At 42.5% G+C, this 12,700-nt stretch overlaps 1 protein-coding gene across 8 annotated transcripts in view; it reads left to right on the forward strand.

Annotated features, from left to right (window-relative positions):
• The window catches only part of Fat1 (FAT atypical cadherin 1), a 120,098-nt gene that overhangs the window by 74,324 nt on the left and 33,074 nt on the right, over positions 1–12,700 (forward strand). For 6 of the 8 annotated variants that reach the window (XR_004946878.1, XM_036209269.1, XM_036209268.1 and 3 more), the window contains exons 5-10: positions 2,292–2,621; positions 2,953–3,163; positions 4,757–4,825; positions 5,737–5,876; positions 10,229–10,504; positions 10,651–10,861. Coding sequence is in view for 7 of the 8 variants with exons in the window: in XM_036209269.1 (XP_036065162.1) it covers positions 2,292–2,621; positions 2,953–3,163; positions 4,757–4,825; positions 5,737–5,876; positions 10,229–10,504; positions 10,651–10,861 (1,237 nt within the window). In the remaining variant the exon portion in view is untranslated. The remainder of the gene's footprint in view (positions 1–2,291; positions 2,622–2,952; positions 3,164–4,756; positions 4,826–5,736; positions 5,877–10,228; positions 10,505–10,650; positions 10,862–12,700) is intronic. The other 2 variants (XM_036209272.1, XM_036209273.1) reach the window with 1 other exon arrangement.

Raw genomic sequence — 12,700 nt, forward strand, 5'->3', positions numbered from 1 at the left:
GCTAACCACTGTCATTTACATCTCATTTTTGCTTACAGAAGTGATTATTTTTTTCTCCATACCTCCCATACATTTCTTTTTCCTCACTTATGCCTTTAAGATATGTTTATATTTAGAGATCAAATTAAACCGGTTAAACTGTGTTTTGTTTGTTATCGGATGGTTTTACTCCAAAATCATTGCATTAGTCATGCAGCTTTACACTTGAACTTGTTTGTAACCTAAAGAAGTTTCCTAAAAATATCAAAAGTGAAACTAGGTGGAAACCAAACGTTTCCTGGTCTGAGATGTTCCGGTTAATTTAGGGGGTTTCTGCACTTATTTCTTTACTCCGTGGTGGCTGGGGGCCAGTAAGTTTTCAGAATGAGGGCGGAAGTGATTTGAAGGAGACAAGTGGAATATAACATGGAGATGGACTAGGGGCAGCCAAGAGAGGCCACCTTCGGAGCCTGGGGGAGGCAGAGCCAGCCCGTGCCTCCGTGGCCATTTCTCATCACCTGCTAATCATGCTCACCAGAGAGCCAGGCCCGGAGGTCGGGTGTTTTTGTTGTTTGTGAGCTGCCTGGGTAATGTGGTTTGTAGAGAAAATCCTAAATGATGACGTGCTCTTTCTATTTTTTAAAAGATGTCTGATGTTCATAATGATGTCTGCTTAATTTCATCTTTGGGCAAAATATCATGTTATCAGTTAAGCCTGCATGTTTGTGTATGTGTGTGCATGGTCATACATGTATGTGTGTGTTACCAGCTGGTTTAAAAAAACCGTGGTGTTTTCCTACTAATAATTCTGCATTTTCATTTATAGATTGTGTAGCTCCCTGGCGTTCATTTTCTCTATTACAAAGCAGGGTTTTACATTTTCATTCATTGACTGCAGAAATTGACGTAAGGAAGGTATGGATGCTAGAGAAAGAAAGCGTGGGTGGATGCCAAGAATTGCGGTTACTGCATGCTTGCCTGGAGTTCACCCCTTCACACGGGTTGTAACTGCAGGTTTCACGTCAGTTGTATACTTAATCTAGATCCCTGTTTCCCAGTGAGTATCAGAAGCCTGGTGGAAGCAGGCAGGTGTTATGAAGAAAGTACAAGGTGTTGATAGGGAAGGTGAAGTAGGCATTTGTGGACATGCCACATGTGTCCTATTCTTTTGTGTCTGTATTTGAAGACTAACTCATGTCAGTTTGACTGTCTTGGACAAGAAAGTGTTTTACTTCAGATGTTGGAAGAGCTTCATATTGTGTTTGGTTATATTTCTCCGCCTGTACAGGTCATCTGGCACGTGACAGGAAGTGTTCAGAGAGGTTAAAATTAAAACAATAATTTTATTTCGTTTTATCCTGAAAAGCTTAGGAAGATAAACCTTACACTTGAGTGACTGCAACTATTATTTTCTTAAACTCTCTTGTTAAATCCCTTAACAATACATCCACGCTTCTATAAGTACCACATTTCGAAAAGAGCATAGTTGCTGAAAAATTTCTCTCAGTTTTGAAAAATATTTTCAGTTAATTTAGAAGGTGGTGGAGTTTGAAAGAAGTCGTGACCATGGCCATTATTTTTGACGCGTACTGCTGTAAATGGGAACTTCCAAGGGCGACGTTGACTCAGGCACAGCCACGCGTGCAATCCCGAGCACATGGATAACCTAGGAGCAAGTGCTTGACTTTGCTTTTCCTGAAAACCTGATGTAATGCAAAGGGCTTAAATGTTTGTTCATCCTCATAAGCATTTAAAATGATTGAAAAAACACACACACACATACACACATCAAAGTCATGGTTAGTATGCAAACCTGTAGTATTTAAATTTGCAAGAAGTAGCATATACTTCTTTAGAATGATGCTTTAGCATACTTCATGGACAAGCTTCAAAATGGCAGTCTTTTAATGTGGAGAATTGGTGTTTGAATATGCAAAGAGAATTTTCTTAAGAGGACTTAAAAACTATTCAGCATGTCTTTCATGAACCCAAGAATACTGTCTTTGGTAGTTTAACATTTTGGTAAAGTTGATTCTACCTTGCCTATAAGGAAGAGAGAAACTGGTTAGAAGTGTGTGAGACGTGACAGCTGTTTTCTCGCCGCTGTCCAGGTCCCACCTCTCCGTCTGTAAAGCCAGGAGAGTGTGGTTAACCTGCCTAATTACCTGGGCAGTGTCAGAACGAGAGGCAGCAGCGGTGGAATGGACCTTGGTATTGTGTGAGCTGTAGACCTTTCTCCCAACACTCCCTTGCCTTAGGAAGGGCTTCGCTTTTTGCGTTCCTTAAAGACCCCTCTTACTTTCGAAACCCAGGTTACTGTGACGGACAATGGTACACCCCCCAGATCCACCATTGCAAGAGTGATCGTGAAAATCCTCGATGAAAATGACAACAAGCCCCAGTTCCTGCAGAAGTTTTACAAAATTCGGCTCCCAGAGCGAGAAAAAGCAGATGGAGAAAGAAACGCCAAGCGGGAACCCCTATACCGCGTGATAGCTGCGGATAAGGACGAAGGGCCCAACGCTGAGCTGTCCTACAGCATTGAGGAAGGGAACGAGCATGGCAGGTTTTCTATCGAACCCAAGACAGGAGTGGTTTCATCCAAAAAGTTCTCTGCAGCTGGGGAATACGATATTCTTTCAGTGAGTTGAATTTCTCGCTTGCCTTTCCGGGAAAATAGTCCTGTAGTTCTTTCTCTCGGTGGAGAAAGTGGCTTCCGTGTTGGGACGTAACAGATAAAGCTTAGAAACGTTTGGGAAGTGTGGGTTTATTTTCTGGGTCATCTCTCACTCCAGTGAGTGTGGCCACGTAGCAGTTATTCTTGTCACCTAGCATTAGGCGTACACCGTATCCAGACACACATTTGGAATATATTTGAAGCTGACTCCGTTAGGTGAGCTGACCAGTCTGGGCCTCCGTTGGGGGATGTAATTTGCGTTTGCTGTTTTTCTCTCTTCTGCTTGTGTTTGATAGATTAAGGCAGTTGACAATGGTCGCCCTCAGAAATCATCAACCACCAGGCTCCATATTGAGTGGATCTCCAAACCCAAGCCATCCTTGGAACCGATTTCGTTTGAAGAATCGGTTTTCACATTCACTGTGATGGAAAGTGACCCAGTGGCTCACATGATTGGGGTGATATCAGTTGAGCCTCCCGGCATGCCTCTGTGGTTTGACATCATTGGTAAGCGTTGCTCACAGCTTCGGTCATCCTGGTACAGGTTGCACTAAAAACCTGATGTGGTTTTCTAGAGGTGAAGAATTTTCTTACACTATAATGAATGGTTTGGCAGCAGCAAAAAAAAAATCTCACAACATATGTTAAAATTACTTAAAATAAGTATCCTGGGTGTAGAGAGGTGGCTCAATATGCTCTTCCAGGGGACCTTAGTTGATTTCTTGCATGCACATGACAGCTTACAACCCTTTATGACTCCAGTTCCAGGAGATCAGATGCTCTCCTCTGGCCTCTGCAGGCACTGCATGCATGTGGGGCAGAGACTAACAACCACACACATAAAAATTTAAAAAGAACAAACGTAAAACAGGTATTCCAAAACCGTTAAGTAAATTCACTTTTTTTTTTTTTTTTTTTTAAGACAAGGTTGCTGTGTATAGTTTTGGTTTTTGCCTGTCCTGGATCTCACTCTGTAGACCAGGCTGGCCTTGAACTCACAGAGATCCACCTGGCTCTGCCTCCCGAGTGCTGGGATTAAAGGTGTTTGCCACCGCCGCCCGGCTGTCAATTCACATTTTTACAAAAAAAAATTTGGAACCTAAATGTTTGCCATGTTATTGTTTGTGATTATATGAAATTTATAGAGCCTGCAATAGCTTCTTAGTATTATTTACGTCATTTTCCAGGAAGCTTCACCCTCCTATAAAATAGACGTGCCTGAGTCAGCATTTTTGCTATTTGATGAACTCACACTTAGAATTTTCAATTTACTTTTTTAAAGAATGTATTAGACTGTACACCTCACCTGATCCCTTTCACTTCCCATCCCCTTTTAGAAAAACTCAGGCCCTGAACATACTAAGCTAAGCAAGCTCTCTGCTACTTACTACTGCACTACACCCTTACCCTTGTTTTTTTAATTTTTGAGACAGGATTGTATTAAGTGGCTCAGGATGGCTTCAGATTTGTCACTCTTTTTACGTCAGCGTCCTGAGTAGCTGGGATCATAGATGTGGGCTACAATGCCTAGCCTTTGGCCTTTGAAAAATTCTTTTTACCACAATATTTTTTTTTCTTTTTGGCCTTTTTTTGAGAGAGGGTTTCTCTGTGTAGCCCTGGCTGTCCTAAAACTCCCTCTGTAGACCAGGCTAGCCTCAAACTCAGAGATGAGCCTGTCTCTGTCTCCTGAGTGCTGGGATTAAAGGCATGTGCCATCACCAAGGGCTGTCCACAGTATTTTAATTACAAGGACACTTAACGAATCGGAAGTCTGTTTGTTTGCAGTCATCATCTCCAGTTGGAAGTTAACCACGTCTTCCTTTCCTCCCGCCCCTTAGCCGTGTTGCCGTCCAGTGTGTGAAATGTGAGCTCTGAAGCCATGAGGGTTGTCCTTGAGGGAGGAAGTGATGAATGCCATCGCTAACCATTGTCATGGCATTTTCTTTTCTCGTAACTTTGCTCACGTGTCCAGATTAACCAGCTCCTGTTGTACCGTATCAGACTTGCTCTTAATTCCTCACTGTGGGGAACCGGTTTGATTGACTGTTCTTCTCCTGTGTTTGCTTTCCACGCTTGCTTGCTTCCTTTGGCTGTGGCCAGGAGATACCCTTGCTAGAGAAGTCTTTTACATCTTTCAGATGACTTGTGACCTGAACTGTACAGCAGAAGGTATCTGCTGAGATCACATAATTTGCCGCGTGATTATGAGATCAAAAATCAAAGCATGGATTTTGTTTCCGGAGTCGCGCGTTCCCCCCCACCCCTGTCCCAACTCTTTTCATAGTGTGTGCATGACAACCACCCATCCCAGTCACAAACATGTTGATTCCTGCATCAATAATTGTCCCTGCATCAAAAGTTTCAGGTTTGAGACAGATGACTAGTGTTTGTGTGTATCTCTATGTGTGTATGTGTTTTGTCTTGGGGGTAGATTTATTCCATAATTTACGTATGTCAGTAAACCTTATTTTCATTCCATTTTTTTTTTCATATTGGTATGAGTGTCTCAAGTTCTGTGCATTTGAAGAGAGTTTTATTTAGAATGCAATTGAGGGGGGATATCTGGATAGTACTGATAGGACAGAAACTTGCTTCTGAAAACGTAGTTTTAATGAAAGTGTAATAAGTCTGATTCAAGTTAAATGTAACTGTTCCAGAGTTCCCATTTGATTTTAATAGTCATTGCTAGGGTAGTATGTTCAAAATAGTACGGTTCCTTTTTTTTTCAGTAATGAAAACTATTTTCAGGGAGGTTTTCATAATCATGCCCCAATTTTTAGACTGCCTGAAAAATCGGCAGTATTTAACAGGTAGTGTTAGCAGGGTTCTTTGCTTGTGGAGTTGCTTCTTCTCAGTTCTTGGCCTCCTTAACGTTAAGGTCCAGTGTTTCCCTGAAAGCACGCTAAAGAGCCAGCCATTCTTTCCCTGCGTTTGGAAATCCTAGCTCCTTGGAGTCACTTTGATCACTGTATTGAACGTCTGTTTTCATGGCCATTAAGTATCGGAAAGCCGTAAAACACATGGCAGGTCTTTCTTGTGGGATTTGGTCTAGCACTTCTGATTGTCCCGATTTCAACCAGGTGGCAACTATGACAGTCACTTCGATGTGGACAAGGGCACCGGCACCATCATCGTTGCCAAACCCCTCGATGCAGAACAGAAGTCCAACTATAACCTCACAGTGGAGGCAACCGATGGAACCACCACTATCCTCACTCAGGTGAGTGAACGCTGGCGATGATGCATTTGTGAGAGGGACTGAGGAAATGCCCTCACAGCGCGATGCACAGACAGAGGGGGCAGTGGGGTGTTGATGTAGTCTACACATGTACACATCAAGAGTTCTAATTTAGGGACAGAAAACGTAAATCCTGAGTGGGGTTTTGCCTTCTGTTTAGCAGTCTCATAAAAATTTCAATAGGAGACTTAAGTCCAAACCACACTCTTAACATTTTCCCTCAATGTCTTCTTGGCGTTACACTTATTTTTAGGCTGTGTTGGTAGAGTTTTATCATGGGATGAGTTATAGACATCATTTTCTTGAAGCTCTTAATATCTTAAACTGCTGACAGTTTCCCTTCCTCCCTTCCTCCCTTCCTCCCTTCCTCCCTTCCTCCCTTCCTCCCTCTCCTTCTTTCTTCCTTCCCGTTTCTCTTCATTTGAATTAAACCCAGGCTTGTGTAAAAATGACTCACAAGTGAGGTTGTACCAACAATTCCTTTCACACTTTTTTTGTTGCTATCTGATTTTCATACTTTAATGTTAAAACCCTGTAAGTGAATTGAATTCTCCTTTTTAAATGAATTCTCTGATTCTTCGTAGTGGCTGTCCAAAGTAAAGTTCCTGGATGGCTGGTAATTGTGGGTTTTAGGAGGAAGCCTGCCCGCCCTCCCTCCCTCCCTCCCTCCCTCTTTCCCTCCCTCCCTCCCTCCCTCCCTCCCTCATTCACAAGTACTGTTGAATGATTGTGTTCGGCCACATGTTTCTTTCGAAGACAGAATGTGGCAACAGGGCCCAAATCCTGTTCTCTTGGATCTTAGAGTAGGGTGACAAGCTAAAAGACTTGGGTGTTACTTAAATATCCCCAAGGAAGCTGAGACTTAGGGACCGGGCTGCTTCTGATTTCTATCTTTATATTGTGTTCTCTGAAATCTGAAATGAGACAAGTCATCCCCTCTGTCATTTAGTTACATTAATGATTAAACATGAGAGTCTGGGATGTATTTTCAGTTAATAAATGACTAGATAATTTAAGGGTAGCTGTAAAAACATTTTATTCCCCCTCTCCAAATACTTGTGTATTTAATGTACGTAAGATTGGTGTTGTGTGCTATTGTTTGTGCTTTCGGGGTCATTGTGAGTTGCTGTGTGGAAGGTAGAGTGCCATGTTGCAGTCTCTGTTTCCGTCATCGCCCATCTCATGGTGGTAACGAGCAGCATAAATTGATTTTCTCTCTTTGAAAATAAACCCCTGATGTTAAACCGTAGAGAATGCAAGTGAGAAGGAAAACATCAGAAATTACAGTAAACTTTCAACAGTCATTCTTGGAGGAAGATTTAAACAGTGTCACTGTGCATGTATACTTCCTGTGAGTAACTGGAAGTGTAGCAAGAGGAACTTGGTAAGCTGAGGAAATGGCCCTCTGTATCAGCTGTTCTCCTGACTACCACTTTGTATCCACATGGCATTTTTACCTCGTTTGGAAATAATTAGAAATGCACCTCTTTCCCCCAGAACTGCATTTGTCGTATGGTTGGGTGCTCAGCATGAAAATTTAATGTACATTACTAAAATTCCTCTGAAATGCACAGGAGATGAATTAGTTTCCTTTCCTTTTAAAATTCAGGGCAGTGTTTGTAGCTCTGTAACTTCCTGTGAAGCCTGTTCAGAGAGTCCTGAGGGACCAGTGGCATGGAGAGGTTGTCAGACTATAAGACAGTGGTGACAGAGCCCAGGCTGACCCGTGATGATGGGGACAAAGGGAACAGGCAGTAATTAGGTGTAGGTTTCTGTCTGGAACTGTGCACAGGGAGATAGAGATCTGGGATGGAGTGGAATGGATCCTGTGAAGAGGCACAGTAGGCACCTGAGCCACACTGATAAGGCCTGGAACACTGGGCAGATGCAGGTTTGTTGGTGAAAATCAAGAACCCATATCGCAGCTTTGTGCATTCAGGTCAGTAGCTCAGGTGCCGGATGTGAGAGGGACCGGTCAGACTCGGTGTACTCTGCAGAGCAGAGCAGGAAGGAGTTGGCAGTGTGGATGGCACTGTTCTGCACATAAAGCTGCATCCTGCCAATTAGGATGCTCCCAGCACCAGGTTGAATCATTTCTCTTTCTCTCCTTTGTGTCTGCAGTGAACTTACAAATCCAGCCACCTTTATTATTATTATTATTATTATTATTATTATTATTATTATTATTATTATTTTGTAAGATAGGATGGGGTGGTGTTGTATTGAAGCGGCTTCATTCAAGTTTTCTTGCAGTTTCTCTGGAACATGACTGGTGCATCATACGCAGGCAGCCTGGTGGGAGGCTTGTCTCCACCTCTCTCTTGCTCCTGTGCAGAGACAAACCTCAGACTCCCTCTGCTTCCGTCACCTCCCCTGGAAAGTGGAGATAGTGGATAGTGCAAGCCACCTTCCCAGTACTGAGGGTCACAGGAGATGGCGCAGAGGTCTCGCTCTTCTTACTGCCTGTCCTCAGGACATGCTCACATGACATATATGTCCCATAGCATCACTGTGGAGGCTCCTGACCCCCCGCACCCCTGAAACTTCACTTGCTTTCCTGTCTCTGGTCCCTGAAACTCATCTAGGGCTGCTTGCCACAGAAATGGTCCCCTTGCCTGAGAAAAGGAGGTGAAATGCATTTCCTCTGCTGAAAGGGTGTGGCATGTATAGAATAACTAACTCTCCATCCTTAGCCTGGGAGTTTAGGCTGTGCAGATTCACTTCCAAGTCTTTCCGGCTGCTAAAGACAGGTATGCATTCTCAACTTTGACCTTCCAGGCTGACCATCATCTTCCCAGTATCTCTTGCTTTGGAAAGCCCCAGCCAACTTCTGGACTTTATAAACAACTTACTGTATGGTGTGCTAGCAGATTTTAGGCTTTGTAGGACTATGGCATTGCCCTTGGAGGTTGAAAAATATAATGAGGGCAGTCACTATTGCATACTTGCTTTTCACCTGAGATCTTGTGGGTGAGAGCTGGGCCAGTGCTCAGTGAGAACGTGTCTCATGAATTACCTTGTCAAAATGGGTTGCTCATTCTCGTCAGCTTTTTGTTTGATAATGGTTAACCAAACCCAGAACAGCATCAGACTTCTCTTCCTAGCTCCCACTCCACGGCCAATGTAGGTTTTAAACTTGTAAATAGACCACGATTTGATTTATCGAAGGACGCCCCTTTACAGCTGTGCCTCCTGGGCCCTCTTTCTTCTTTAGAAGCGGGCCGTCAGTAGTTTCAAATGGTCACGTACCTTTCACATCACACCTCTTTTGTGGTTTGGTGAATGAATTTAGTATTCACATAGAATTGAGGGTGAAAGTGTGTCTGTTGATGCTGTGGTGTTCTTTGGCAATACTGGTACAGTTTCATGAAAATTCTGTCTTTGTGTGGGCGCAGTAGTGTGGTCTACAGTTACCTGGCATTCCTAGAATTTTGGCCCCTTGTTCCTCTTAAATTAATAAATCCCCGGGTTCTGTAGACGCCAATGAAACTCAGTTTTCTTGTTCATAAACTGTAAGCCATATTTTATGATTGGTACTGACTTTTTACGATGCCTTGTCCATCTAAATCGCTTCGTTCCAAAAATTAATCATCTGTTATGATAAATATTTTTGTTTCTAATTATGACTAAGTTTTTTTTGATATCTTCCTTTTTCCTCTAAAGCTTCCATTTCATTTCACTATATTTGACAAGGGTTTTTCTTTTCAACCTACTTAGTTGCCTTTAGGAAAGGAACATCCATTACTTGTGTAGATTTTAAAGTCACAGAAATATAATTTAAGAACATAATTTGGCAGTAGTGGGGGTCTAGCCCTCAGCTCATGCGTGCTAGGAGGTAGCCAATCACTAAACTACAGCTTCAGTGTTTTCTAGTTGTTACTTTTGTGTTAACGTTTTACGAGAAACTGGAGTCTCAGAGATTAGAATGAGAAATTTAGGTACCGTAACCACCCCCTTACTGGCCTAAATCTAACGTAGGAAATGGGTACACCGTAATCCTGGCAAAGTAAATTCTGATACCTTGTGTGAATCATCTCGAAAGTTCTCTTGTACAGAACTGCAGAGAAATTAGCCTGCATTTCATAAAGAAGTTTCAGCTATGACCAGAATCTTATCTCCATAGTTATTGTTAAATATTAAGTAAATAATACTTCAAAGATAAGCTGTAGAAAGTTCCTTTGATTCTGGACTTTTGTTGCTTTTCTTTCTCATGCTCATATTTAATTTGGTTCGGTAGCATTTTTCAATATGCGTGTATCATTCATTTATTTACACATTAAAACAGCCTAATTATGAGTGTATCTTTATTCGAGTCCTTCTGTCCCTCGCTCCAGGTCCTCATCAAAGTCATAGATACAAATGACCACCGCCCGCAGTTTTCAACATCAAAATACGAAGTAGCTGTGCCTGAAGACACAGAGCCAGAAACGGAGATTTTGCAGATCAGCTCCGTGGATAAGGATGAGAAAAACAAACTGATCTACACCCTGCAGAGCAGCATAGACCCAGTGAGTCTGAAGAAGTTCCGCCTGGATCCCGCATCTGGCGCTCTCTATACCTCTGAAAAGCTCGATCATGAAGCCATTCACCAGCACGTGCTCACAGTCATGGTACGGCCCCTGCTTGCCCTGATGTCGCTCCTTTTGACTGGAAGGTTTCCTATGATGGAAAGGAAGAGTGATACCTTTTGATTTCTAATCCACAGGAAAGAAGAACCGCAGTAGAGTAACTAACTACAGTGTGTTGATTCTCTCAGGTACGGGATCAGGATGTGCCCGTGAAACGTAACTTCGCCAGGATCATTGTTAACGTCAGTGACATGAATGACCATGCTCCGTGGTTCACCAGTTCCTCCTATGAAGGCCGGGTTTATGAATCGGCAGCTGTCGGCTCAGTTGTGTTGCAGGTTACAGCTCTGGACAAAGACAAAGGGAAAAATGCCCAAGTGCTGTACTCGATTGAATCAGGTATTTTTGAAGCAATGGAGTCTCTTGTCTTTCTGTTTGAAAAGTGTATCCTGCACTTTCTAAAATTACTTGTAGGTGTTGAAGCATTTCTGTGTACCGCTGCCAACATGTATTAAAATTTTAACTTTTAAAATTAAAAAAAAAAAAAAAACCTGCCAAGGAGCAAAGATAAAGTTCTAATAAGCTTGAGTGTCAAGAATTCTGGAGATTACCAGTATTAACATAAATTAAGAATGATAAATCATGCGGAGGTGGGGGGAACTTTATTTTTCTAAATCTGTATTTCTGGAATTATTTCAGGCAGTCATTTTAGGTTCTAAACCTAGCCAGGAAAATTCAACATTTTAATGAGAGTATTTTCTCTGGCTCAGAGTAAGAAATGCCACGACAGTGTGATGACTGGCCCGTCTCTGGCCAATTCTCAGAGTAAAGGGGGTACCCTGCTTCCTTCACCTTGCAGGCTGGCCTCACATTCCATCTCCGTGTACCATTAGCAGTTGAGTATCTTGCAAAGAATCGAGTTGTTGAAACAGGCTACAGAGTGGTTGGTCCTGGAAAGAGAAGTGTTTGGAAGGGGCCCCTGGCATTGCCTGGAGATAGCACAAAGTAGCCCAAGCCAGAAAGGTAAACTGAACCTAGGCCTGGGAGTTCCAGAATAAAATCGGGAAAGAACCCCACAGTTGAGGATCATCAGAACCGTCACAGCTACATGACAGCTTTTATTTTATTTTCTGCACTGTTCACTTATCCTGGGGACTAAGGCAGCCTCCCCCCCCCATTCATGTGCAGGTACTGTGCAAGAAGTCTTCATGCTGGGCTGGGTAGGTCGGGCTTTCCATTGAGTTGAGAGGATCTACTGTGGAGCGCATGCTCACAGTTAGGAATGCCTTTGTCCTGGGCCTTTCCTAACCCTGCTCAGTACCCAGTAAGTGACGTGTGACTAAGACACTTCGGTTTCCTGGGCCTCACAGTTGTTGTTAGTATAAGAAATAGAGCCAAGTTCATTCTTTGTAATGATTTTAGAGGATTTTAATCTACTTTTTCCTTTAAGTGCAGAGCTCTGTCTACTTACACATGGTCTCTCCTACGCACTGAATCCATAGAGCTTGTAGATTATCTGTAGATCACAGACTCCAAAATCTGAGCATATAAGGAGTAATTTTGACATAAATACTTACTGGTGTGCTTTATGCACTGATTAAACTATTTTTATTTCCTTACACGTTTGAAAACCCGTTTGTTTCCTTTAAAAGAACTGGGTTGACTTCATTATTCACAAATAAGATTTTATATACGGCCTATGATTAGAGTGTTAAAGTGCATTGTAGTGTAGTTAGTGCTTTGGAAAGAGATAAAGAACTTTTTCCCCCCACTGCTTGAGAAATCTAGCAGTTAGAAAAACATTCCATTCCATTCCTGCATGCCCGAGCATTTCAATGAAGCGACTTTGTCATAGACAAACTGACTGGGTTTATGTAGGAGAAAACATTCAACTTTTCCTCAGCTTTCACATAATTTTTAACAACTGGGTGGTTAAAATATGATTGTTGGTGCCTGAGTGAAGGCGTGTACATTCTTTGAGAGTTTGTGATGACTGATGGGATTAGTAATTTGGTATTCTAAGAATGGAACTCTGTCTCTCCCCAAAGAATAGACTGAGCACCAATGGACCGTTCGCATGTGGAACTGGAGTTTAAGACACAGCTTTCATAATGCAATATCATGCTACAAAATACTTTCATAGGAAGCCACTACCAAATCCAGTAGCATTTGTATGTGCCTGTGTCTGTGTATTTACATAATACCTACTGGAATAGAGTGAACTGTAAAAATGTTCAT

This window comes from Onychomys torridus, chromosome 17 (assembly GCF_903995425.1).
Source record: "Onychomys torridus chromosome 17, mOncTor1.1, whole genome shotgun sequence".
In the NCBI taxonomy this organism is placed as follows: domain Eukaryota; kingdom Metazoa; phylum Chordata; class Mammalia; order Rodentia; family Cricetidae; genus Onychomys; species Onychomys torridus.